This window comes from Engraulis encrasicolus, chromosome 14 (genome assembly GCF_034702125.1).
Source record: "Engraulis encrasicolus isolate BLACKSEA-1 chromosome 14, IST_EnEncr_1.0, whole genome shotgun sequence".
NCBI lineage: Eukaryota > Metazoa > Chordata > Actinopteri > Clupeiformes > Engraulidae > Engraulis > Engraulis encrasicolus.
This window is the reverse complement of record NC_085870.1, coordinates 17,641,661-17,669,160: the sequence shown is the minus strand read 5'-3', so window position 1 is coordinate 17,669,160 and position 27,500 is coordinate 17,641,661. Positions and strand designations below refer to the sequence as shown.

At 45.4% G+C, this 27,500-nt stretch overlaps 2 protein-coding genes across 2 annotated transcripts in view; one reads left to right on the top strand and one right to left on the bottom strand.

Annotated features, from left to right (window-relative positions):
- The window catches only part of cfap100 (cilia and flagella associated protein 100), a 13,638-nt gene extending 6,585 nt beyond the window's left edge, over positions 1–7,053 (top strand). The window contains exons 11-15 of the mRNA XM_063215118.1: positions 844–998; positions 1,550–1,685; positions 4,529–4,731; positions 5,339–5,432; positions 6,593–7,053. Coding sequence (XP_063071188.1) covers positions 844–998; positions 1,550–1,685; positions 4,529–4,731; positions 5,339–5,432; positions 6,593–6,709 — 705 coding nt within the window. The 3' untranslated portion in view covers positions 6,710–7,053. The remainder of the gene's footprint in view (positions 1–843; positions 999–1,549; positions 1,686–4,528; positions 4,732–5,338; positions 5,433–6,592) is intronic.
- Positions 7,054–7,174: 121 nt separating this feature from the next.
- si:dkey-156n14.3 (zinc finger protein ZXDC) lies at positions 7,175–21,138 on the bottom strand. The gene is made up of 12 exons (XM_063215117.1): positions 19,069–21,138; positions 17,234–17,372; positions 16,509–16,661; positions 15,765–15,843; positions 14,690–14,820; positions 13,613–13,783; positions 12,462–12,946; positions 11,414–11,914; positions 10,956–11,040; positions 9,796–9,971; positions 9,106–9,207; positions 7,175–8,797 (listed from the first exon to the last, which is right to left on the bottom strand). The coding sequence occupies exons 1-12, from the start codon at positions 21,067–21,069 to the stop codon at positions 8,711–8,713; spliced, it is 4,110 nt and encodes a 1,369-aa protein (XP_063071187.1). The 5' UTR covers positions 21,070–21,138; the 3' UTR covers positions 7,175–8,710.
- Positions 21,139–27,500: the final 6,362 nt, after the last annotated feature.

Genomic DNA, 27,500 nt, shown 5'->3' with positions numbered 1-27,500 from the left:
AGTTTCGTTGTGTGCAGTGTTCACTTGTGTGCTGTGGAGTGCTGTGTCACAATGACAATGGGAGTTGGAGTTTCCCAATGGGCTTTCACGCTTAGCGCCGAACTAAATTCTATTAGTTCTATGGCCATAAATCTACAGAAAAACCTTCCCGATATGTCTTTTTTTTAACCGGCAGAAGGTTTTCCAAAACAGCCCAATTGGACAGGAAACTGCCCCATCTGGCAACCCCATGTGAATGCTGTGGTGATGGTGGTGGTGGTGGTGGTGAAGGCATGCTGTGTAGTGAATACATACTTTCTTCTATACAAACATTTCTGTCTGTGCGGGCAGCTGAGGATCCCGCTGCAACCTCTGAGTTGGTTGAACACTGCTGTCACTCAAAAAAAAAAAAGTGCTCACATGATTAGCTGCTCAGCATCTTGCCCATCCTCACAGCGCGAAATGTTTGTAAACGGGAAAGTACACGTATCTATGCTTCAAGTCAGTGGTGGAGACTTCGGGCCTATACTAAGGACCTGGTTCAGGAGTAAACCAGGTTAAGTTAAGAGGTAAATCATCTAATAGAAGAGCCTGAAGTCATCTTCTATCTATTCAATGATTTACCTCTTAACTTAACCTGGTTTACTCCTGAACCAGCTTCTTAGTATATAGGCCCTTCTACCAGTCCAGGGGTGAATTTCTCGAAACCAAAGTTGCTTACTACATTAGCTACTTTGTTGTTTTCAATGCATTTTCCCATTGGCAACTACAGAAGTTGCTAACAGGCTAACAACTTCTCTTTTGAGAAACTCACCCCAGTAGAGGTGCATGCTAACATTGCTGGTTGACTGGCGCCCCCTGCAGGACGAGCCAGAGCTGTTCTTCAGCGACCCTCAGCAGCTGCTGGACCTCCTGACTGAGCTGGAGGAGCAGAACCTGTCTCTGATCCAGAACACCAGCGAGACCGAGGACTCCATCGAGGGCTTCCAGAGGTTGATGGAAAAGACTCGCAAGGAAATGTGAGAAGAAGAAAAAGAAAAAATGTATAACAAAAGAATAATGAACGACTGCATTTCCACAAAGAAAATGCTACTAGTATGCTTCCGGCTCATGCCTACTACCTGCCCACTATATACAGTATACTGTATACTGTATATTATATATATATATATAGTGTTTTCTTGGTGAACATACAGTATTGTGGCACGATGCAACGCAGAGCAATTTAGTGTACATTAGGTGGACACTGAGTTTGGTCGTTTTCAGGCAGGAACTTTTTTTTTTCACTAGTCGAGTAATTTTATCAATCCCGAAGGAAATGAAAGTAGACCGCCCAAGAGGCTGCAATGTAGCGACACAAACAGCTAATGGAACGTTCAGGGGAAAATCAAAATGAATTCAATCGATGTTGGAACGGACTTTGGCTTTTCACACAAGTTCACTTTCTTGCATTGTACGAGTGACGTGATCAATCTGAGTGCCCCCCATCTGTACAATAGACAAAGCAGTAATGATCAGCGTTTGGTGATGTGTCTGTTCTCCTGTCTCTGCGCTGCGCTGTGCTGTGCAGGGAGAAGGAGATGGAGGAGCTGAAGATGCATGTGGAGGTCATGACCTATAAAATCCAGCGGGAGCAGGAGAAGGTCGACGAGCTGGAGCTCAAGGTCAAGCTCTTCGACTTCGGAGAGCTCAAGTTTCAGGAACAGGTGAGAACTCTTTCTTTAGATCCGGAGAGCTATAATAACACTATATGAGAACCAGGTGAGAGTTGACTAAAAAGGAAGCGGTATACAGTATAATTTTAGTTGTTTATTTTGTAAATGTATACTGCCCATTCACAAATTTGAACTTTTCATATTAACTTCGTAATAAACAGTGGTGTAGTCTACTTTTTGGTGGTGGGTATACTGTATATTTGAGCATTTATTTGTGGTGGGTACACTGTCTGTATTTGTGCTATTCTAAATATTGAATCAATCAATTTTAGGTTGGTATACTAAAATCCCTGATATGTTCAGGTGGGTATGCTGCGAATATCTGCGTTCTATGTAGACTACACCACTGGTAATAAACATTTAGTTTTCTGACCAAAGTAGGCCGACAGTCATTTTTGCAGTCAAAGATACGTGTATCTATGACTGGACAACACAACCACTAGTACACTGATTAGAGGGATGCTTTATGTATGAAGAGTATATTTTCTAATTATAATGAATACTAGAGGGTGGTGGTGGTAAAGCATGACTAAGATAACATTTGTGAATGGTCATCAAAAATTCTGGGGGGGGGGAAACACACTTTAAATCGAATGTCTTTGCCGCACTATGCTGCCCCTGTATCAGGATGCACTGCTTTACAAGCTGAAGCTCCAGGTGGAAGAGGTGTAGCCTGATTATCATCGACTTTCAAAATCTCTTGGAGACTTGGCCTGACCAAGAGCATAACAATTAACATTTCCCAAATGGCATGGTTGGATCGCCTCCCTAGCTTTGCTACTGGTTGACTGGTTTCCGACACAGTGGGTGGAGTTCACGAATTTTCCGGAGATCAGAAACGATATTTACATTGCTCTTGGCCTGACTAGAAGCAACGCTGAAGGTGTTGTGTCACTAGGAGGCCACGGCCTGGCTAGAAGAGGTGTACCACTACTGCGCAGGAGAAGAGTACTCTCAAAATGTTGAAATAGCTGTTTGGCGTTAATGACTCTACCGCCCGCTCTCTTCTGCCCCTGTCTCAGGACACCATGCTGGGCAAGCTGAAGCTTAAGGTGTCTCCTGTCTGTAGGGTGGCCATCGGTCCGTTTTTACGACCTGTTTACGACGTTCGTGTGTCCCTCTCTTTGTCTTTCCTCTCCTCCTCGCCTTGTGCTTATGACCTCGATATACGAGGCAACGTCATTGACACAAACTAGATTGACAGACGGTCGTGTTTCCGATATCTGCGTCCGCCATGTTACTCCAGATTTTACTACAGACCCCGCACAACAAATTAACTGTATTGCTGTACTGGCAACGCATAGTGCAAGCAAGTTTGTCCGCTAAATGCATTTACAACGAGGGCTCTCATAACTTTTCAACCAGGGCAAAGAAAGCGTCTTTCTGCACGGGCGCTCTCTGTATTTTGAGCTCGTGCTGTTGCTATGGTTATCCAAGCGTCTGCAGGAAAAAAAATGCTGACAGAAGCGGCTGCCTCTCGTTTTAAAACACAGCTGATCAACACACTCCTGACATTTACTTTCAGTAAAGTACTTCAAATAAATTGTAGGCTATGCACATCATGCATGCATGAAAAAGATGAAATAAATACAGACTACATCAACGGAGGGATTGTCTGTCGTATAGCCTAGGCCTACTCTACTGTCTCTGATACAACGTTAAATTAGTTGTTCTGATGAGTCCTTTATCGGAGTGGGGATGTAGGTGTAATGAAATGCGAAAATCCTTCCCAAAACATCTTGTTTTAGAACTAAAACTGTTTTTGGTAGCCGAGTTAGTCGAGGTAAGATGGCAGCGCAGCTTCCTCATTCCAGCCTGCTGTTTAGAATGACACGAAGTCTGGGAGTGACACGAAGGCGGGGAGTCAGCCAGTTGAAGCCACGGGTCCTGCGCAAGGACGCTAGGTTAGATAGTTAAGGGGCGGGGTTGTCCGGCCGAAGTCCGGACAGGTGGTCACCCTACCTGTCTGCGGTTGGCATTGGTAGCTACGGAGGAGACAGAGTACCCTCTAAGTGTTGAATTAACACTGCATTTTTTACTGTTTGGTGTTAATTAATGACTCCTCTTCCGCCCCTGTCTCAGGACACCATGCTGGACAAGCTGAAGCTACCAATGCTACGCGCGAGACAGGAGTACTCTCTAAGTGTTGAATTAACAATGCATTTTTTTTACTGTTTGGTGTTATTTGCTCCTCTTTTGGCCCTGTGTCGGGACACCATGCTGGACAAGCTGAAACTGAAGTCGGACAAGCTGTACCACTGCTGCGTAGCTACCAATGCTACGCAGGAGACAGAGTAGCCTACCCCAGAGTAGAAATAACACTACATTTTTTAACTGTTTGGTGTTAATGACTCCTTTTCCGCCCCAATCTCAGGACAGCTGAAGCTTAAGGTGTCTCCTGTGTAGCTACCAATGCTATGCAGGAGACAGATTACCCTCTAGAGCAGGGGTCCCCAACCTTTCTGGGTCTGAGGGCTACTCAAGGGCTACCAAGGGCTACTCGAGAGCTACTGAGAGCTACCCGAGGGCTACTTGTTTGTTCAAAATCCTCTACTGATGTCTTGACATCATTCCCAAATCGCACTATGATTTAATGATGATTTGCTTATGGGTTATAAAGAAATAATCTCATATTTAAATAAGTTAAACATTAACTGTGACTAAAATCTTGTAGTCGTCACTGTTTACTAACATCCTTGGAGGGCACATCAGAAGCTTCTGGAGGGCTACTTGGCGCCCTCGGGTACCACATTGGTGACGCCTGCTCTAGAATTAACACTGCATTTTTTACTGTTTGGTGTTAATTAATGACTCCTCCTCCGCCCCTGTCTCAGGACACCATGCTGGACAAGCTGAAGGTGAAGGTGGGCGAGCTGTACCACTGCTGCGTGGGGGAGAGCGGGGGCACCCTCAGCACCCTGCAGATGCTCGCCGTCATCGAGGGACGCCTGGAGGAGCTGATGGATCGCATGGAGAACATCCCCAAAGACAAGCTGCTACTCGCCGAGAAGAACAAGGAGCGGGAGCGGAGGATCAGGTACAGTGGGAGAGGGAGGAGAAGTGAAGGAGAGGAGGAGGAGAGGGAGAGGAGGAGAAGAGGGAGAGGAGGATCAGGTAGGAGAGGGAAGAGAAGTGAAGGAGAGGAGGAGGAGAGGGAGAGGGGGTTGAAGTAAGAAGGGAGGAGAAAAGGAGGAAGCAGAGGAGGATAGTAAGAGGAAAGGGGGGAGAGGGTGGGGAGGTAGGGAGGAGATGAACAAGGAGGGAGTGCAAGATCAGGTAGGTTAAGGAGGAAAGGAGAGAGGAGAGGGAGGGGAAGAGGAGAAGGGAGGAGAGGAGAGGGAGAGAAAGAGAGAGTGCAGGATCAGGAGGACACAAAGAGCAGGGGTAAAGGAGGATCCAGTAGAGGAGGAGGGGAGGAAGAGGATCAGGGAGGAGAGGAAGGAGTGAGGGAAAGAATGGTCAAAATTATTATTATTATATATATAATATATAATTATAATAATTATAATAATTATAATAATAATATATCAAATTGTAATAATATATAATTATATTTATATATAATTATAATGCAACATAGTGTAGTATAAAGTAAGGTCTGCCCAGATTCCTATGTCTCCTATGTTTTTGTCTTCTGGCCCCAGGATGAGGGAGGAGAAGGCGTCACAGCAGAAGCAGATCCAGGAGGAGCGCATCAAGAAGGCTCTGGAGAGGTCTCAGGCCGACTACAAGAGATTTGTAAGTATATACATCATGGCTTCTAAATGTTTGTTTTCTCCTAGCTGCACGACACTAGCTGCACACAACTCAACCTCTCATTGTTGGAAACCGCTGTTGGTCAAAAAATTAGCTCACATGGTTGGCTGCCAGTGTCTTGCCCCTCTTCACAACATCGTGTTTATGAACACGGTGAACCCATGTGTATCCACCACCAGGGTTGCAAGATGTGTTAGATGATTTCTAACCCAAATTCTCAAAAAACACGAAGAGGCACTAAATCCCACTCAATTTGAACTAAATTCTATTGATTTCTCTGGCCATGATGCCCTTTTTAACCATCAGACTTCCATCCTGAACAGCCCAATTGGGTGGGAAACCACCCAATCAGGGAACACTGTCAACCACCTTATACTCTCATTGGCTTTCTGGTTGTGCAGTGGAGTCCATAGGCATCAATGGCGACCGGTAACTGTAACTAGCCAACTGTGAGGTCTGTGATGATATGACATGATATGAAATGGGCAGGGTAGAATAAGAGGGGGTATAATATAACATAACTAAATAATAATATAACTATGTAATATAATAGCCTACATCTTTTTCTAAATTGATAAGTTAATGCTAGTCAGTGGAATCTTTCATCTGCCATTTACGCACAATAAAGTAAATATAGATCGCCCTAGTCAGCTGCAACTTCGAACGTAGGTCGTGTGACGTCTCCAAATGCGTTACTTTTCTAAGCTTTTGTGGTATCGGATGCAATGTCATGTTACGGCTTGTTGGTTTGGGGTGCCTTGAAATTGTTCATGAATTGAAAGGGTGCCTCGCCTAAAAAATGGTTGAGAACCACTGGGCTAGTGTATGTGCACACTGACCGCTACTTCAGTACACCAAAGAGCCAGGCTCACTGAAAACCAGAGCACACCTACAACCCTAGTGCTGGACCAGTAGATGTCAGTCAGTGACTTCACACATACTGTAGGCCTAGTGGAGAGCCGAAGTCATGCCCCTTCTGGTATGGTGCATACTGTAGTAACATCACCTACATCTGTATTTGCATGGTTTCCATATTGCAAAGTTATTAAATCCATTGTTCCACTCTACCTTTATTAATTACGGTTTTATTTACATCTACTGAATACACCTTTGGTTATTTACACCCTTGTTTATGTTTCTAGGTGGGTAAAAAGCTCATGAGCAGGTCCCAGCCTCCATCTCGCAAGTTGAACGTGGTGCAGCAGACCAACACCACAGATAGAGAGAAAGAAGACCACCTGTTCTTTTTCAAAGACTGAAAAGAGTGGTGGGCATCGCCAGTGGCATCCTTGACATGTGCCTCTTAGATTTGTACCAACTATATTATTCTATGGGATGGGCTGGCTATTTTAGAGTCATTTCTAACCTCAAAGTTGTATAGATGGGATGCAATTTGTATATTTTTCAAAGTTGATGAGATTGGTATAGATGGGATACAATTTATATGTTTTTGGGGTATTGACAGAAGTTTGGTTTCGCAGGGGACCGAGAAGTTGAACTGGACATATATTGAATAGTTGGGGAAATGAACGGGAATGCATGGCCCCTCTTAAAGTCTATTTTGTACTTCATTACTTCTTGTAATAAAATCTCAGTTTGAGAAACGTCCTTGCATTGTGATTGAACCCTGCAACACATCCATCACTTAACTAATGACAGATTCCTTCTGGTTCGAAGAAACTGATTAATGACGTGACGACATGCATCATGAGTCCCTCACACCCACACTCATGTTCAGTAAAATTAAACACTTGAACTTTTTATAGGTACTGAAACCTTTAATTCAACTTGATTGCGTATTCTTGTAAACCCAACCTAATAAATAACAAGATGACGGTTCATTTCTTACATTACAGATATAAAACCAAAACAAAAACATTTCAGTTTTTTCTCTTATAAACAGGGGAACATACATGATTTAAGTCTTTACCTCAGACATGAAGAGTACAAAAATAAATGTCAAGTAACAGAAAAGCATCACCGAAAAAAAACAGAGCCTCGAGCATCTTCATGGATTTCATGGTTTTTGCTTATATACGCAAGTAAGGCATTGTTGCAAAGCTTAGACGGCAGGTGAAAGGCATTACGCACTCGGGCCACAAGATGCCAAAATGGCACGACCCAAAATAAACTATAGCAAAAAAATCAAATAAATCGTAATAACAAAAATAAAAATGAGTTTGACAGAAGTGCCATGACCTCTCACATTGCACTGAAGGAAGATGGGCTTACACGTTACTTGACGCCGGCGTCATACGTATGACATAACAGTGTCATGAACGAGTTATAAACACAATGCCAATGTCATAGACGTTTTATGGCCATGGAAAGTTGACATTGTTGGGCCCGTCTTTGTCATAACCGATTTTCACTGAAAGACAAAGTCATACAATGTTTATGACATTGACATAATATTCATGACACATGCATGACTGTATTATGACAACGTTATGGCACCGTTGTGTCATACATATGACGCCGGCGTCAATTAAAGTGTTACCGAAGATGGTGATGTGTCTGGCTGTCTGATGTCTTTCGCAATTCATCTAAGAAAGGTCAGAGGTCAACTTTCAGGTAACCAATGTCTCTTTTTCACTGCCGGTTTTCTGGTAGGCCTACAGCTCAACACAGCACAACTCGGCTGCCAGTTTTTGCTTTTCGAATAGAAACGACACGGCTCAATCGTAAAGCAAAAAGTGGCGGCCAAGTCGCGTGGTTTTGAGCTGTAGTCCTACCAGAAAACCGGCAGTGGGAAAGAGGCACAAGGTTACCAGGCAGGCAGTCCTCAATACACACTGTGAACCGTAATTTAAAAATAATTAAACAAAGAAATTACTCCCCATTCTCTCATTTCAATGGCAAATCCTTCCCAAGGTGCGTCATTTCCCCCCATTTGAAAACTTTGAATTACTTTTTTGAAGTCATCAGAAATACAAAAGGGCTGTACAAAGAAGGGCGAAGAGAACAAACAGAAGGGAAATGTAAAAGTTCAGAAAGTGTTCCTTTGGAATCAAAAAACTTGACAGGCCACACCAAGGCTTCCAGTCCATTGTTGGCCCAGTCTAGTCCAAGATGGCTGCCTCGGAGAGAGAGAGTGAGAGAGAGAGAGAGAGAGAGAGAGACAGAGAGAGAAAGACAGAGAGAGAAAGACAAAGAGAGAGTTTGTGTGTGAGAGAAAGAGAGCGAGTGTGTGTGTGTGTGTGTGCCGAATTCTTGGTCCGCATAATTCGGTCGGCAGGTGTGAGTCCTGTATCCAGTGCTCACTCCAGGTCCTGTAGGTTGATGGTGCTTCCTGTGAACTGAGAGTTGTCTGAGCCGTTATCATCCTCTGCCATGGCCGTGGGTTCCTGGAAAACCAAAAAAAGAAGAAAAAAACATCAACTTTACTATACTTTTTCAGGCTTCAAGAAGAAAAGCAGAAGTCTTTCTTGTACATTGTATTCTGCTGTGAACTATTTTGCAATACAGTCAAAAGGGTCAGTCAGTGGTACATCAAGCATGCTCGGCTTTTGGGGACAACAAACAGCACATTGCCAATCATACAAACAACACTCTAGGAGGAGGAATCACCTTTTTCTTTTTTTGGTATCCAAGATGACAACGAACAAAACAAACGAACCAAAAGCTGTTCCGTCATTGATTTCAAAAACTTTACCTGGAGGATGTTGACTGGCAGATCTACAGTCAGCTGCGAATGGGAACTGGATGTCTGAGAGCTCAGCTGGAAAGCCAGGTCTCCATCACTGGCAGGGTCATCCTGTCACACACACACACACACACACACACACACACACACACACACACACACACACACACACACACACACTCAGGTATAATCTTCTACAGAAGTACACATGGCTAGCTGTCAACCTATTTAGAATATCTCTGACGGGTTGGCGACCACAGGAGAACACTATGGACACAGGCACACGCACGCACACACCTCTTCTAAAGGGCTATCTGTCATCCTATTGAGAATATATCTAAGGGTTGGTGGCCACAGCGGAACACTGTGGACACTGACACATAGGGCTGGGCAATTTTCAATTTTATACAATTGAATATCATTTAATTACATTTCATGTTGTCACAGTACACACTATAAGTTAATGTAACTGTAAAAATAAGAATAAAAAGATCCATTTTAAAGAAAGGTTGTTTTGCGACATGGAAAAATAAAGAGCAAATAAAGAGAATAACTGAAAACGTATGTAATTGTGCTATGCTATCGTGATATGTATCGTTATCGTGATATAAAGTAATCCATATCGTGATATAGTTTTTTTTCCATATCGCCCATCCCTACTGACACACACACACACACACGGACAGCACACCCCCCCACCTGCAGCAGCTGGATCTGCACGTACTGTGCGCCCGTCACTGGGTCCCTGATGGTGAGCCCCCCTGCGCTGGCAGAGGCGGCTGCGTCCCCGAAGCGGGCGCTGGACGAGGCCATGGCTACGGCCCCCGCGCCACCGCCACCACCTTTGGCACCTTTACTCTTCCGCAGACCGCCACCTGTCACCACATTACAGCACATTAGACTTTGGGTATTTATTTAAAAAAAAAAATAGAAATAGAAATAGAAATAGAAAGCCTTTATTGTCATTATACTGAGTATAACACTAAAGTATACTGAGATTTTAGCTTCCCTACAAGGCGCACAGTCCTTTATGCCTTGTTTATGTATTTGCAACGTCTTAATTTCCTACAAGATAAAGTTACTCTAACTTGGTCCAGGTAGACAAACGCTGAGGCTCTCAAGGTTGTAATTGTAACTTTTTAAAATTTGGCTACAATGCCTACGGATTAAGGCACAGGCTAGATATGGCTGCAGCCTAGGCCAAAGGGGGAATAAAATCAATGGAATTGGACACGTGCAACGTGTAAGATGTGGTATTGATAACGTAGTCCGCCATGTCAGGTAGAGTTTTAAATCTCATCAATACTCCTCTTGGTTTAGAATTGTGATGCTATGCTATTGAATTTAGTAATGAAACTCGCCTGCCGTGGGGGCCTACAGCAACGTGTTGCCTAGGGGTCCCTGGTCTTCTTAATCCGGCCCTGTCTGCAGTAGTAGTAGTACCAGAGATTCTTTAAGTATATAGAGATATGCCAACATAATAGGTTGCCATGGGCACCTAACATGACCAGGTTCCAGTCTGCCTAAAGGGGTGTGTCATAATATTCCTATCATTGAATAGAACAGTCCTTAGGTCTGCCTAGGTCTGCCTAAAGGGAGATTTCCCCCCTCCCCCTTGCAATAATAGAACCCGGAAATAATGGGCCAATGGAACCTCTCTCTCTCTACTCTCTCTGGTAGTAGTAGTAGTAGTAGTAGTAGCCCACTTCCAGAGCTACGGCATGCGTGGACCCACTTAGCGAGCTGCTGCGCTATGTGGGTCACTGTACCGAGGCGATTACTCACAAAGGAAGGAAGGCGCACACCGACCCACTTCCCCTGACCCACATTGGCGCCTGGCGTCGAGCTGCCTTACTTACCTGCAGAGCCCGCAGGGGTCTTCTGCTTCCTCTTCTTAGCCAGCTGGATGGCACGGTAGTCTGTCCGCGCCGAGCCACTGCTCTCCTGAAAAAGAAAAAAGGCAAGATATGTTAAAAAATGTATCCGAGTGTTCTTGGATTGGATGTCATCAATGTACTTGAATGCCGATCCATTGTTTGTTTCTTGGCATGCTAACTGCTCTGCCTATTTTTGGACCTAAGATTCAAAACCGAACGAACCTAAAAGATTTGTATTTGTTTATCTTCTGTTTGATATCTTTCATTTGATAAACTGATATCCCAGTATCCCAGGCATGCCAATGTAGATTTGCCAATGTTTTTATCACACACATTCCTACTCAGCAATATATGAAAATAAGTATGCATCCAAAAAAAAAAAAATCAACTTAAAATCTAAAAGAACTTGTTTTGCTCCGTTGTGTTAACTTCTCACTCACCAGAAAGGAGCTGGGTGCGACGTTGGCCAGCTCGGTGTCCTTCTGACCTCCATAGGGGGCGCCGTGGCACTGGGCAGCAAAGACAAACTGGGCCATTCCCTTGCCGTCCGCCTGCCCCAGCACCTCCACCACCTCTCCTCCCGATTCTCCTCCTCCTCCTCCTCCGCTGAGCAGAGGGCTTATCATGGCCTGAGCTACCACTCCTCCGTCCACCGTTGGGTGCTGCTGCTGCTGCGTTGCCGATGCCGCGGGGGAGAGGAGGTCAGTGACAGCCATGGCGGCGGTGGCGGCTGCGGTGAGGGTGGGCGTGAGGTGCGAGGAGGTGGTGAGAGCGGAGGAGGAGGACAGGGAGGCGGGAGAGGCCAATGAAGAGGAGGAGGAGGAGGAGGAGACGGAAGGCGGCTCAGGGGAGGCCGCCACCAGCGAGGTGGAGGAGGTGAGCGCCTGCTGGTGGTGGTGGTGGTGGTGGAGCTGCTCCGAAGCCGCTCCCATGACCGATCCCTGGATGTAAGGGTGGGCGAAATGGCAAAAATGTCATATCACGATATCATACGGCCGAAACGTCACTTCACCAATAAAACATGGAGCAGAGTGTGCGGCATTATTTTCATCTTCTTTCACATTTGTATGCTCAGGAAGCCAGCACCTCAAGAAAGACTTTATTGGTGTGCGATACCTCCTTTTTTCTAAAAATATCATGATTTTTTAACGTAAAATCTCGATTTCGATATTTTATCATGATCTTCCATTGAAAAAATTAAAAACACAAAAATATATACTTATATTCTATATATACTTATATACTATACTTATACACTTGCAATTTGTAATTTGCAGTTGATAAAATGTGAACACACCGATGCATAAAGTGCACAATTGGAACACAATAATGTAAAGACTAAAAGTGAAGACAACACCACAAGTAAGTAAACATCACTCTGATCTCAAATCCTCAGATCTACACGATTTATCCTCTTTTGGCAGATTCGAGACGATCTTGTACTCAATATCACGATTTACAGTTTGACATCGGCATATACATCCGTACCTGGATGCTCAGCGCCGTCAGAGAGCCCAGCGCCTCCGGGTTCACCGTCTGCACGTCGTCCAGGTTCAGCGCTCCTTGCGGCAGCACTCCCGCAGGCACCCCGTCCAAAACGTGGGCGGCCATATCCCCGGCGGCCGCCAGGATGAGCGGGTCCACGCCGGGCTTGGTGGTGCCCAGCGCGGCGCCCACGGAGCCCGGGTCGATGGTGAGGATGCCGCTGCTGACCAAGGACATGTCCATGGTGAAGGTGGCGGTGGTGGGGGTGGGGGTGGAGCCTGGGTGCCCCCCCCCTACCACGCTGGAGCCCGCCGAGCTAGCCGCCGTGGTGACCCCACCAGGCACGCTGGAGAAGAGGGAGGTGAGGTCCAGGCTGGGCAGGTCGGCCCCTGGGTGACCCACGCTGGGGCCCGTGGTTTGGGGCCCGCTGGTCAGCTCGCTGCTGGGGGTCAGGGTGGCGGTTGTAGTCTCGAGCTGGCTCAACACATCTGTGCAGAGGAGAGGACAAAAGACAGAGTGGTAATGGCAAGTTGGTAATGGTGAGCAAATGTAATGACTGCTGAAGGTGCACTGGATGGTGGCCAGAGTAGGTATTGCAGCTATTATGCTTCATGAAACTGTTGATGCACTGTCTACTGTCAAATTTGACATGGGCCACATTAATTCTGGAAATGAGCTACTACAAACATCACACAGTGCACCTTTAATGTTTTCTGCAATAATTAATTCAACATAGTAGGTCAGTTTAAGTCATAGCAGCTCTGAGGTTTGGTGCTTGAACATCTATAAACCTACTCCCACCGAGGTGTGTGGGCATGCATAAAACTGTAATGATATACATGCAGTAATGACCAATGAGCTTTATACGTTTAGATCCTACCAGCTCTGAGGTTGTGGTGCTTGAGTATGTATAAATCTAGATTTAGTGTTAATATTCATTATTACATGTGCAGCAAGTTGAGGTACTACAGGTGCTGAGGTTGGGAGCGTTGAGTATGTACAAACTTACAAACTGCTAAGTTGTGATGTTTGAGTATGTGTATACAGTACGCCTACCGGCACTGAGGTTGTGGAGCTTGAGCATAGTAATAATGGTAATAATGTGTTACAGTGGTTACGTTAAGTGTTGCATCATGTGTAAGTTGAGGTCGTACCGGCGCTGAGGTTGTGGTGCTTGAGCATGTGGCTCTTGAGGGAGCTGCGTGAGGAGAAGTGCTTGGTGCAGCCGGCTACGGGGCATCGGCTGCGCAGGCAGGCCCCGTCCTGGCGGTGCTTCTTAGAGTGGATGTACAGACTGCTGCGCGCCGAGAACTTGGCATTGCACCCTGCATACAAACACACAGCACACAGCACACAGCACACACACACACACACACACACACACACACACACACACACACACACACACACACACACACACAGCACACAGCACACACACACACACAGTCATGGGTTATTGTATTGAAAGAAGTTTACAGGCGCATGGATACACAACATGCAAAATATTACATTACATTACACTTAGGTGACGCTGTTTAAATCCAAGGCGACTTACAGATATTACAGGCTATTGGTTACCGTCCCTGGAGCTATGTGGGATAAGGTGCCTTGCTCAAGGGCACTTCAGCCATGGATGGAGGTGCAGGGAGGGGTAAGTGCGGGATTCGAACCAGCAACCCTGTGATCTACAGTCCAGCTCCCTAACCATTACACCACGGCTGCCCCAAAATACAGGGATAGATCGAGCAATAAGCAGCAATTGTCCTGAAGAGATGAGAGCAGTCACTCTATCTAACCACCTGGCCCCTACTCAGTTGGGCTCCCTCTGTTATTTAAATTCATCCTTTGATTTCAGTGTCTACACTGTGCTGGAATGGTACTGGGCTAAATTTAACTCTGTAGGTGTGAGAGACAATGAAGGATAAAGAAATGAGTGTCCCAGTAACATTTTCCCCATATAGACGTTCAAAGACTTTTCAAGGACAAATTGGCCTACTGTGAATACCACAAAATACATATGCACATTAAGCACCACAGTGTTGACGGCAAGTGCGCAATTAGCATCAGCGGAGTTGAAGGACGGCACACATGGCACTCGAAGGGTTTGGTGCCCAGGTGCGTGATGAACAATGAGAGAGAGAGAGAGAGAGAGAGAGAGAGAGAGAGAGAGAGAGAGAGAGAGAGAGAGAGAGAGAGAGAGAGAATGAGATGAAGGGCGGTGTGTGGCCCACCTTCCACGTGGCACTCGAAGGGCTTGGTGCCCAGGTGCGTGATGCTGTGTCCCTTCAAGTGCTCTGCCCGGGTGAAGGACTTGCCACAGCCCTCCTCCGGGCAGGTGAAGCGCCGATCATCATCATGCTTCCTACAGAGACAGAGACCGAGAGAGATAGAGAGATAGAGAGATAGAGAGAGAGAGAGAGAGAGAGAGAGAGAGAGAGAGAGAGAGAGAGAGAACCAAATATAAGAACAAGAGACAGAGTACGAGGGGGGGGTTGACAGAAAACAGGGCATTGCGAGTCCCTATGGAGTGACAACCATCCGCCACATTTACAATCGTCGCCCCAAACCTTTCCTTCAACTGTAACCCAGATCTGCTGTCCTACATACACACATTACCAGCCTCCCCTGAGAGACACTACACTCCATTAGGCTGAACTGGTGCCCACTAGTAGAGCACTTAATACACATCACAGCGCCCCTCATTCCACCGCAATGCACTCTCTGTCAGGTCCATGACATTCTCTTCTCATGATCTGCTTGCAAGCCTTAAATGTGCACTGAACGCCTCTGGTGTTTGTGCACTGCCTTGTCTTGGTGAAATGCATGGCACGAGAAATAAACAAATCACGGCAATCTGTTTCGCAAGCAAACTAGCCAGACGCGTAGACTGATTATTACTGCTGAGCAAGACCAGCAGAGAACAACACAGTAGAACATCAGCATACGCCCTGAAAATGAGGAAGACCAGCAGAGAATAACACAGTAGAACATCAGCATACGCCCTGAAAATGAGGAAGTAGGGTTTTATGACGGGGATGATATTCAGGTCTTCCTTCCTGTTTACTGGAGTTGAACATTAAAGATAGAAACCGATGCGATGCACATTGCTGGAATCAAATTAATGTGTTTGATATACCCAAGATCATCATTAAAAAGTGTAACAAAAAACCTGCACAATGCCCATTCCACATACATCCATTTAATGTTTCGGTCATACAAACACTTTAAATGTTGCACTAAATAGATACATGTGAAATGAACAGGGTGCTGAATTGTTATTGTGCAGTTGTTTTGTTTTTTATTTACCTTTTGTGCCTCAGCAGCTTGGACATGCTAGTGAAGGTCCAACCACACGCCTCAGAGTCGCACACAAATGGCCGCTCACCTACAACAACAGGAAAATAACATTGTACGATGAAGACAATTATCAAAGAAATTATATAGAAAATGTTTTAAGAATGTAGAGTCGGGTATATTCACTAAGTTGGACATCAGGGAATTCTCGTGTGAATGTCAATATTCCGCCAAATTGACATGTGGAGGCGCTGTTGAAAAGCTGTTGTAACGTTCTACTTGTCTCTTGCTGTAGTGAGTATGTTGAGGTAAGGTGATGTGTTCTTTAACTCCAATGTTTTGGCATCACTCCTACTTTATTTACATTTTTCATGTGACATTTTGCATGGCCGCCATATTAGCAAGAGGGAAAACTTTCAGCAAGTACAGGTTCTCCATAGCAGACATGCTATTGTGACTACTGTACTTGACATAGTGAATGGCGTACATGCACAGTCACACGGAAGCGCAGCAGAACAACACAGGCATTTATTTCCTTAACCAGACAAATACACCAACGGGTTCTTCAGGTTTACGAGCACAGATAAAAAAAACGTTATCAATTCACCAGATGCAGAGCTGTAGTACTGCTCACTTGTGTGTACACACACTAACACACACGAACGCGTACACACACGCACGTACACAAGCACGTACGTACACAAGTACACACACGCGTACACACACACACACACACACACACACACACACACACACCTGTGTGGCTGCGCAGGTGGATCTTGAGTCGGCAGGCCTTGTCGTAGCGCTTGTCACAGCCGGGGAAAGTGCAGGTGAACTGGCCCGTCTCTCGGAAGTGGGTTCGATTGTGGGAGAACAGGGCACTGAAGGTGATGAAGGTTTTCTCGCAGCCTGAAACACCCAACAGGTGGCCACACATCAGCAACAAACTCCGAACAAGTCGTGAAGATAACAAGCTACAAACAAAAACCATACTGTATCTAGAAAACACTACCGTCGAACTGAAAAACAGGCTAGAAAAAAACTGCTGAAAATAAAGTGTGAAATAAAAGAAAAAAATATCAGTTGTTGAATCGATATAGAGATTGTCCTATCGATGTACAGGTCTTCCCTATATCACATTAGACACAGAAAGACTGCAACAGGGTATGTGTAAACACAAAATGCAACACGTTAAGGCAGTGGTTCTCAAGCTTTTTTAAACAAACACCCCCTTGGCCTCATCACAAGCCTCCCAACACCCCTTTGACCTCATCATAAGCCTGACAACACCCCCCTTAGTATTAAAAAATGAAATGGACTAATGCCCCTCAATGGCAACTAAGCACCGCCCCCTCTCAGCTGTATCCTTCTCAACGCCCCCCTAGAGCTCCCCAATACCCCCTGGGTGGCTGTACCGCCCCCGATGAGAAACACTACGTTAAGCTGTCCCGTGATGGTCGGCCGACCAGTCGTTCACTCACCAGGAAACTCGCACTTGTACGGCCTCTCTGGCTCGAAGTGTGTGCGCTGGTGGTTGGTGAGCCTTGTGGCGCTGCGGAATCGCTCGCTGCACACCTCACAGGCGAAGGCATTCTCACGGTCATGGGCTTTGGCGTGTGCCTGTGACGAAAAAACATCGTTGAAAGTTGAATGTGAATATGATACGTCTTACGCCTTTTTTGACAGACAGCCCCCTTTAGATTAGTAAAGTATCTACACTACGCCACAGTCTTACTTGTAATATAGGCGAAAGTGTATGTGTGTATGTATGTTTTTTTGTGTTGTTTCAAGTCTTTGCTTGGGCCTTCCTGTTAGCACTTTGGTCAGCTGCTCATGCTGTTTTAAAAGTGCATTACAAATAAACTTTGACTTGACTTGACATGAAGGCATGCATGAATGCACTGTGCTACTCGACCTCCGCACTACTACACTTTCTCACCATCAGCTTGTGAACGAGGTAAAATGTAGGGATATACCGATACCACTTTTTTGAAAACCGATACAAGTACGAGTACATTAATGTGTGTACTTGCCGATACCGAGTACCGATACCTGTTACCACCAAAATACAATGAAAATAAATGCATGGCCTTGTTTTTTTCCACCTGTGATATTTTTATTGTCCATTTCCATGTAGATTTAAATGTTAGAAAATGTATGAGGTGGCACTTTTTTCCATGCTGCTTTCAAGTCCACAGAATGTGAACAGATTTTGCATTGTTTTGTGTAATAGCAGTATCGTTCCTGGTATCGGCAAGTGCTGTACGAGTACGAGTATAATGAGCAGTATCGGGTGCCGATATCGATACCAGTATCGGTATCGGTGCATCCCTAGTAAAATGTGATGAACACAGTTGTAGTGTGATACAGTACAGTAAGCTACTCCACACTCAACTTTCAGCTTGTAGATAGTGACGAAGGAATGTTTATAATGTACCATGTTACTCCACGCACTACCTTCACGGTGTAGTTGGAGGTGAATGTCACTCCACTGCACTACTCAATACTCTACCTTCAGGTTGTACAATAGGTGGTGAAAATGGCTAACATGGAGGTGTGCGTACTTAATTATGCATATGTGACTGACTAAACTAACTTCACACACTATCTTCAGGTTATACAGCAATGGTTCTAAACTTTTTTTTGAACAAGTTACCCCTTGACCTTAGTTATAATAAGGTCAAGGGGGAAGTTAAATAATAAGCCTCCCAACACCCCCTTAGCGTTATAAAATAAAATAGACTAATGGCAACTAAGCTTCATGCATCTTGACCCCCGCTCCCCAAACTCCCTATTAGAGAAGGTGGTGAATGTGTGCCACTGTATGACGCAGACTTATTTATAAGCCTCGCCACTACACCTTGGGGTTGCAGACAGTGGTAAATGTGTGACTGTATAATGTAGGTCAATGTATAAGCTTCTCCACCACGGCACACTCGTTCTTGAAGTTGTAGACATATGGTTTGACGTGCATGATGTGTACAGTAGGCCATGCTGATCCGTATTCTACCTTGAGGTCGTAAACAGTGGTGGGATATGTGACAATATACTACTCCATTTTGGGGGCAGCCGTGGCTGAACGGTTAGGGAGTTCAACTGCAGATCAAAGGGTTGTAGGTTCAATCCCGTCCTCCCTCAAGTGCCATTTAGCAAGCACCCATTCCTATAGCCACCAGGGATTGTAACCAATACCCTGTAAGTTGCTTTGTAAGGCAGCTAAGTGTAATGTATCTTTATTAACATCTCCACAGTCTACCTGGAGGTTGTAGAAGGTGGTGAATGTGTAAATGTACTCCACCACTCTCCTCCACTCTACCTTAAGATTGTAGACAGTGGTGAAGCGTCGGCCGCAGCCCTCCCACTCGCAGCGGTAGGGTCTCAGCTTATCGTGGGACTGCAGGTGCCTCTTCAGCTTGTAGGAGGTGGTGAAGGACCAGCCGCAGCCCTCCACCGTGCACTTGAAGGGCCGCTGGTCCTCTGTGTGATTCAGCAGGTGCAGCTTCAGCTTCTGTCGCGTGTCGAAGCTGTCGGGGCAGCCAGGCTGCGGGCAACAGTAGGTGACCAGCGCGGCCTTCTTGGACATTCCGCCCATCAGGCTACCCAGACTGCCGCTCACGGCATGTAGGGCTTCCCCTTCGCCTGGCCCAGTGGCAGCGGTAGTGGTGGCGGTCTTGGAGGAATGATGGTGGTGGTCTCCTCCGAGAGAGTCCCCCTCATCCAGGCCGCAGAAGCGCACGTCTTCCTGCTTGATGGAGTCCAAGGTTGCGCCGATTTCTGACAGGGAGCAGTCGTCGGCGAGGTTGAGCTCCGAGTCGCTGACGGGCAAGCCTGGTTTGGTCTCGTCCTGCTGGCCACTGGTCACCGCAACGTTGCTGATCTTGCCTATCGACTTGGTGCCGCTGTCGTAGTTCAGAAGAACGATGTCTTCGTGGTCCTTCATGCCAAGGTGTTCCTTCAAGCTGACCATGCCGTCGTCTTTGTAAGCGTACCCCTCTGGTGGTGCAGCTAAGGTCAAAACCCCATTCTCGATGGTGACTATGATGCTTTGATTGTTGATCATGATTGTGCCTGAGAATGTTTCGTGGGACGCCGTAGCAGCAACGCCACTTGAGGCCCGGTTATCAACACAGGCGGGTGCTTCCGACAAATCCGTGAAGTCGGACATGTACTCTGTGTTGCTGCTAGCTTCGGGCATCTCTACCGAATTCATAATGTCTTCGTTTGTTGTTATCATTGCCGAGCTAGCCTTTGCATCTGATTGAGATGACAGCTCATTCGAAGCTAGCTCTGTGGGCGTCAAGTCATTCTGAGAAATTATTCCACCCCGGGAGGTATCGTTGTGACTAGCTCTCACGCCATATTCGTTGGACAAAACATTTTTGCTATTCTCGGCCTCAAGACAGGTTCCCCGTCTGGTTCCATCAGTTGCATTACATTCTAACACTCGTTCAGGCGCACTGATGAAACCTACATCTGATAAAGGAGTGGTTTGTGAATTCAGAGTCCGGCTAATAACATTGTTCAACTCGTCATCCGGTTCTAAGAGTAGCGGTGTGCTATGCACCTCCATTGAACTAAACACCTTGATTTCAGAAGACTCAGGGGCCTTACCGTTCACCCGTCCATCTTTACTCAAACAAGAGGCTGCCTGGTTTCTCTCGGCCTTGTTTACATCTCCTTCGTGCACGGCACCGAAAACCACATAGAAATCCTCGCTTTTGGGGTTGGATACGCTTTCATTGCTGCTCCTCGGTGTCACCGTATTTTCGCTTACCAGAGACTGCTGAAGGGTGGCGCCGTCTAGATGTTGCTGTCGTAAACTCTTGTTTAACGTTAGCTGCTGAGACTGTTGTGAATGGTCAGAGTGGCCATCTTCCCCGTCAAAGAGCGGTAGCGCCATTTGCAATGAGCGATCCTTGTCTGATTCGTATTTCGAAACACCCTTCTCCAAGTCGGAAGCAGATTGTAGGCCACCAAAGCAAGTCTCTGTTGTTACGTTATGATGCCCACTGTTCCCCGCGTTGTTTTTTGAATGGTGTAGCATGCTAATATTCTTCCCATTTGACATAGTGGGTACAGGCAGACAGAGATCGCTGCCATTTTCTGCCAGTAGGCGAAATGGAGATGTCCTCGGCCTGTTGTTGTTGTTGTCGCTGTGCGCTTTAGAAGCCTCTGAAATCGTTCCCACTTCGTTCTTGTTCGAAATTGTGCTAGAACATGTCCCTCTCGTTGATCTCGTAGGAGACAAACCTGTTCTACGTGGGACGCCATGTTGATAGTGAGTGTTTTGGGCATCAGCAAGCCCCTGGATTTCCATCTTGGTATCCCTGTAGCAGCACACATAAAGGCCCGCCCTTCTCAAATGTCTAATAAGATCCGTCCAAGCCACAACAGTTAAGGGCCGTACACACACGTCGCTGCTAGTTACTCGCTCAGCGGATGAAGTCAATAGAATGTCTACGTGTTCCAGCGAGTCTCGCTGGCGAGTAGGCGAGGAGAGTACAAGCGATGCGATGTGGGCGGGTTCCGAGATAAACTTATTTTATCTTCGAGCGACGCGAGTTAAGCGAGTAACCAATTGGAATGCAGAATACAGATTATTGACAGGTGCCGTTGCCCCTGTGGTGTTCTGACCACCCAACTTCTGCACGCCATCACACTTTGGTTAAACGTGTTGAGGAAAATACATACAGTGTACACCATCAAAGGCTCATATGCATGGTTGTGCACAGCACACGATCAACGTTAAACAGCGTTGGCCTACATTTTGTTTCGTACGGACGTTAATGGCGCGGACAGCGGGAACCATGACAACCAGTAAACAAAATCACTCAAAGCGAGTGGCAAGTAGGCGAGTGAGCAAGTAGCGAGTAAATGGCAGCGACGTGTGTGTACGGCCCTTTGAGGGGAAGCACGACCAAACCGTGGAATGGATCGGCATGGGTCCGTGGATCTCTTGGCCATTCGATTTCCTTTTCCAAATCGGGAAACGGAAAACAAAAAATAACTCGTTATCCGATTTTTGTTTTGGAAATCGGGAAACGAAAATCGGAAAACGAACCAATTTTCAATATCCGTTTCATTCTCTTCAATGCGAGCAGGCTTGTAATTCAGAATCAAATTATGGCTTCGTTTTTCCATCACCTATTTTTTAATTACTTGAACCGGAAGACGTTGGTTGAGCGCCTGCCCGTCAGCTGTCAAAGAACATGCGGTGCGTGCGAGGCGAGTACAGACCTAGGTCTGTGGATGCGAGTGACATTCCCAACATCTGGCCAACATTCCTTTGATTTGGGTTGCAGTCTTACCATGGCTGAGTCGGTCTTTTAAATTCTGGTTTGTTTGGGTTATTACCCTGGTATAAATACCCCTGCACGTTTAAGTAAGTTGTAGGCCTATGTAAGTTTGCAGAGTATGACGAAAGTTTTTGACTGCCCGTAACGCTAGCACTCAAGTAGGCTAGCTGGTATGATGCCACCCACCGCCCAAACTGTTCGTAGCTGTCCAAGCTATCACTACGAGATGAAATATAACAACGGATAGTCCTATTCCCTCTCGTGCCGATAGCAGACATCCAAGTTCCACAAACTTCTTTCAGGGAGATGCTTATCGACCCTCGACACCCCCGACAAAACGAAGTGATGAACGTGGGAAATATTAGGGCTATTCGTGCCTACATTTAAATGAGGACATGTGTTAAAAACTTATAAAATATAGGCAAGACTAGTAAACACCTCTGATGAATTCTTTACCCTGACACATTAGCACAGTTTCCGGGTCAAAAAACTTTATGAGCAAAATAAAAAAAATGGGAAAACGGGTCATCTATCTAATTCTGATTCCCATATAAAAGCACTGAAAAGAAAAACTGAAAATGACTTGATTCTCGTTTTTCATTTTCCGGTTTCCAAGCGGGAAACAAAATATGAATGGTTTCTTATTTATTGTTTACTTAAAAATCGGGAAACCGGTAATTTTTCGTGGTCCGTTTTCCGATTTGAAAATGAAAATCGATTGGCCAGAAGATCCACGGATCGGCATGGAATGTGGCGCGACATTGTGGCATGGTGTATTAGACTATTTGGTGTATTGTTTGATTGGATAATAATAAACTAACACCAATATTTTTAAACTTCCATTGTTAACTATTTATCAGTCCCTAACATGTTTTTAAACAAAGTCTTTCCGCAGAAAATGTAGGCTATATCCCAGAAAATTGCAAGACCCAGCCCTGCAGCTAGATGGTGCTGTATGTCTGAAATATTCCGAGAGCTGAGAATTCAATCAGTTCTGTTTGAGTAGCCTAGACCTAGGCTATGCCTATCAAAACTTTTCATATCTACAGCAGAAACAACAACAACAACATTATTAACAGCAACACCACCAACAACATTAATAATAATGACACCCTGCTTTACTTCAAAGTGCTTTTATTATTGCGAAACATTTTAACATTCGGACAGTGAGCGCTGGGTGAAACGTTTCACAGGATGTAATAAAAAAAAACCTAATTGATATGCTAGAACACTGCAGGCCTAACATTCAACCGGCGGGAACACAGCCTACACAGGCCTGTTGATTTTAAAATTACATAAAACCCCCCACCATATCTTTTTAAAAATGATGCAGACCTGGCGAATTGAACATTCAAACAGAGTTAATGCAAGAATCACAAACCTCCAGAAACAGTAGGCGTACCTAAACTTAAGTTAGGCCTACAGTCTTTCTTTTAGCTTAATGTTTTTATTTGTCCTGATTGAATTTATACCCTTCAAAGTTCATCACAGTTCCTTAATATGCATTTTGAATGAGACTGTCTAGATAAAGACCCCGTTAAAAGAATGTGTCTGTGGAAAGATCGGCCAGACACAAGCTGTTGCCATTGACCTGGCCTGAGCCTGTCCAACACTGAAAAGTGAATGCAATAAAACACCCTTTACCGCATTCAAAACTGAAGTCTGATTGCAAATCAATATTGTACAATGCCTTTTGGCGGTACCGCTGTGCAAATGTAAGAGCTTCATAATAAAACATACTGGCTTGTGCAAGGGTTAGGGTCTGACCAGGATAGGTAAAGAGAAATAAGTACCTTTACACTCACTGAACTAACTGTTGACAAAACATGCTGTATGTAAAAAATACTACGTAATACTTAAATGAGGGTTCATCTTACTTTCACACAACTTATGTGCATGCGGTTGTACTTAATCGATACATTTAAAAAATAAGTTAAAGATACAGAGGTTGCACCTGTATATTCGCAACATTACACTGATCAACACTTGGGCTCTATAACGTTTTAAATAGAAAATAATGATCTATTGGTAGCAAGCTACATGTTACTTTTTGCCTTATTCTACCCCAGCATCGCTATGGACACTGTACTGCAACATGAAACATGAACAAAATATACAATAAATCATCATAAAAACATTAATTTTTCTAGCTGTATATTCACAGTTATCTACAACATAGTCGATCTGAAACGAAGATGTACAGTCACATTTTCAAATGGCCATAAATGGTCCCAATTAAAAAACATGCAAAAATAAAAATAGAACAGACCAAACAACATAATCGTATAACAAACTATCCCCACATATACATCAACTCTACTGGCATGTACACTTGACAAGGAAATAAGGCCACATTCTGTCCCGATAGTTCATCCTTATACTCCGCTCCTCCTACAGGGCATCGCTACAACTTGCATCCTTAAACCCTCAGTTATTACAATGCATTATAAATACAATATAAACACCTGTGTCAGTGTTATCACAATGGCAATGATATACTGTTGGCAGAGTTCACATTTAATAATAGGCATAATAAATAATGATGCAAAAAAAAACAAAAAACATGTGCCCTGCATATGAATTATGGTTCAACTGACTGGGAATTTTGACTGGGAATTGCCAGTGTGTGTTTCTGGGTCTCATCATTCATTGTGTCAGTTTTAATGCCAGCGGTGTGACACCACATGTGTCCCCCCCAGACCACCCATCTGGCCCTTGGCTACAAGCGACACCACCTCAAACCCCCTCTCGCACGGCTTGTCACTACCACACCTGTTCCCTCTCAACGGCAGAGCTGTGGAGTCGACCCAAGAATATAAAAGACTACGCTGCGACTCGAGAGAGCGAGGGGGGAAAAAATGTGAAACTCTCATGCATATTTATACCAAAATACGACAGCGTTGTACAGCAGGTAGACCCACATACATACAAAGTATAAATGCCCCAGTAGCCCCAGAATAACTATGCATACATTTGCAGAAAGTCAAAAGCGGCAGTTTCTTTTTTGCAGCCTTTCCAAGAAATGGTTTCTTAATGCTTTGACAGCTGGGCTTTCAAAAGCAAGAGCCAATCCTGCTGACTCCTCTCTGTCACTCTCAATAAGGGTGCTAAGGTGACCCCGCCCTCACCTGTCTTCTCACCTTCTCTCTCTCTCTTTATTCTCTCTCTCTATCTCTCTCTCTCTCTATCTCTCTCTCTCCCCTCTCTCTCTCTCTCTCTCTCTCACACAGACACACACCACTCACACCGTGGACTACACATGAGAGTATACTTTTGTCCCAGATTGCACAGTGTCGTGTGGTGGTGTGGTGAAAGGTATCCATGCAGTGGTGGTGTTGGTGTTGGTGGTGGCGTGTCCAAGGTGGTGGTGGTGGATCATTCTTATTCTAACTAAGTGCGGCTCAGCTGCCTCTGAGGCCTGTGAAAGGAGGAATGGAGGGTGCTGATAGGGTGCTGTGAGCTAGACCATGAATAATGCAATGCTGCTCAGGGCTGGAGACAACACACATGGATGGCGCGGCGGGCGAACAGACAGGCAGGCGCGTACGAGTGGGGAGGTGCCGCTCCACTGAAAACAGAAATGACAGCTAGTAGTAGAAGCAGCACAACATTCACCCACATACTGACTTGTCTTCTCTACACCATCCCTCCTCCTCCGCACTATAGGACACAACTCAGAATGCTTGTGGATTACAATAAGCTATTTTATACAGAATGTCAGCTAAATCTTACAAAGAACCAAAATAAATGGTAATTGCTGATACGCTTTACATTTGCACATGTGGAAAGTGACATATTGGCTACCCCAATACAGGTTTTTTTTTTGGATAATTCAACAGGTATCACGCTGAACAACAAAAATCATTTGGTGTTGAACACTACTCTGGAGTGCTGTGTGTGGCAGTTTTGGTCCATAGATAACTGTAATAAACTTTTTTTTATTATTATCACGCGTACTTGCACATATTCCCAACATTTTAAAACTCGTCAGTGTGGTGTCTGCTGTCTCTTCACGACACTGCTCTCTTTACTCTGACAGAATGACAGAGCCATTATTTTGGTCCACTGTATGCGCACAGCAGTGGATGCGGAACCACTCGAAAGCGATCTTGGGTATGACTCACTCGGTGACATTGTTGTTCCAGCAGGAGATAGTCGGTGAGCGTTTCCATGTAAGTCGTGCAGAGCAAAATTGAATGAAATCACACTCTCCAGCTCAAAAGCAAAGTTGTCCTTCACGGACGGACGCAGAGATGCCAAATAAGGCCGAATCCCCTCTGCCACCAGAGTGTGTGGAGGAGAGAGCCACTCATGCTTTTCGATTTCCTGGTTCCCTTTATGGTCACCCAATCAGGTGTCTCTGCCACACCTCTGAACTGAATGAAATGGAGTGATGTTCTGTCTGATCTTCTGTCTGTTCGCTCCTCAACACAGCGTCACTTTCTCTTCCTCGTCTGGCTGAAGCCTACCGGTGACCTTACACAAAAAGCTGAAAGCACGGAGGGTTTTGAATGAATTGCATGCTGAAGTCTCTCTTGTTTGTTTTTCTGTGTGCGTGCGTGCATGTGTGCGTGTGTGTGTGTGTGTGTGTGTGTGTGTGTGTGTGTGTGTGTGTGTGTGTGTGTGTGTGTGTGTGTGTACTACACCAATCTACCTTTGTGCACTGCTATTGGAGCACAACCACATGCTGGGGCCTTCACTCCATGTGGGGCTCAAATCCTGGACCCCACAGGTTTTGACCCCTTTTGCTGGGGTAGTTTTGTTGTTACTGGTCAAAGTGAAATTATAAAAATATTTTCTTACTGACTGGTTAGGGTTAGGGATTCTTTAGCTATTGTTAGGGCTAATATTAATGGAAGGGTCCCACAAAGATAGAAAGGGCCCCAAATGGGCCCCACAAAGATAGAAAGGTTGGTCTGTGTGTGTGCGTGCGTGCGTGCGTGCGTGCATGCGTTTGTTTGCATGTGCATGTGTGTGTTTGTGTGTGCGTGTGTGGGAGAAAAATAGAACACAGAATGCTTGTTTTTCCTGCCTATCCAAACCCTCATTTCTCTGTTGTTGTCTTGCTTCACGCTTGTTAGGAGACAAAGCCATGATCACGTCAGGTGTTGCAAGCTCAAGGCGCCAAGCTGTGTCGCTGTGCTAATTAGCAAAGCTTGCTCTGCCACCAGGCATAACTCCTGCCTGCCTGACTGATGTGGGGGTCTTACAATAGAAGAAGATGCTAAACAGGTTCAGAGCATGTGGGATCCAGAACAGGAAAGCTAAAGAGAGGCGGGTGAATGAGTGGTCTTCAGTAAAACATTGTGGCCGAGCTTGTGAAGGTCAATTGCACTGTAGTGGTTGGGGTCAAGAGAATCAACATACAGTAGCCTATATGTACAGTACTATACACAAGGTATATCCATCAGCTCCACCAGGCATGTGTTTAGCTTGATACAGTAGTTGCTTG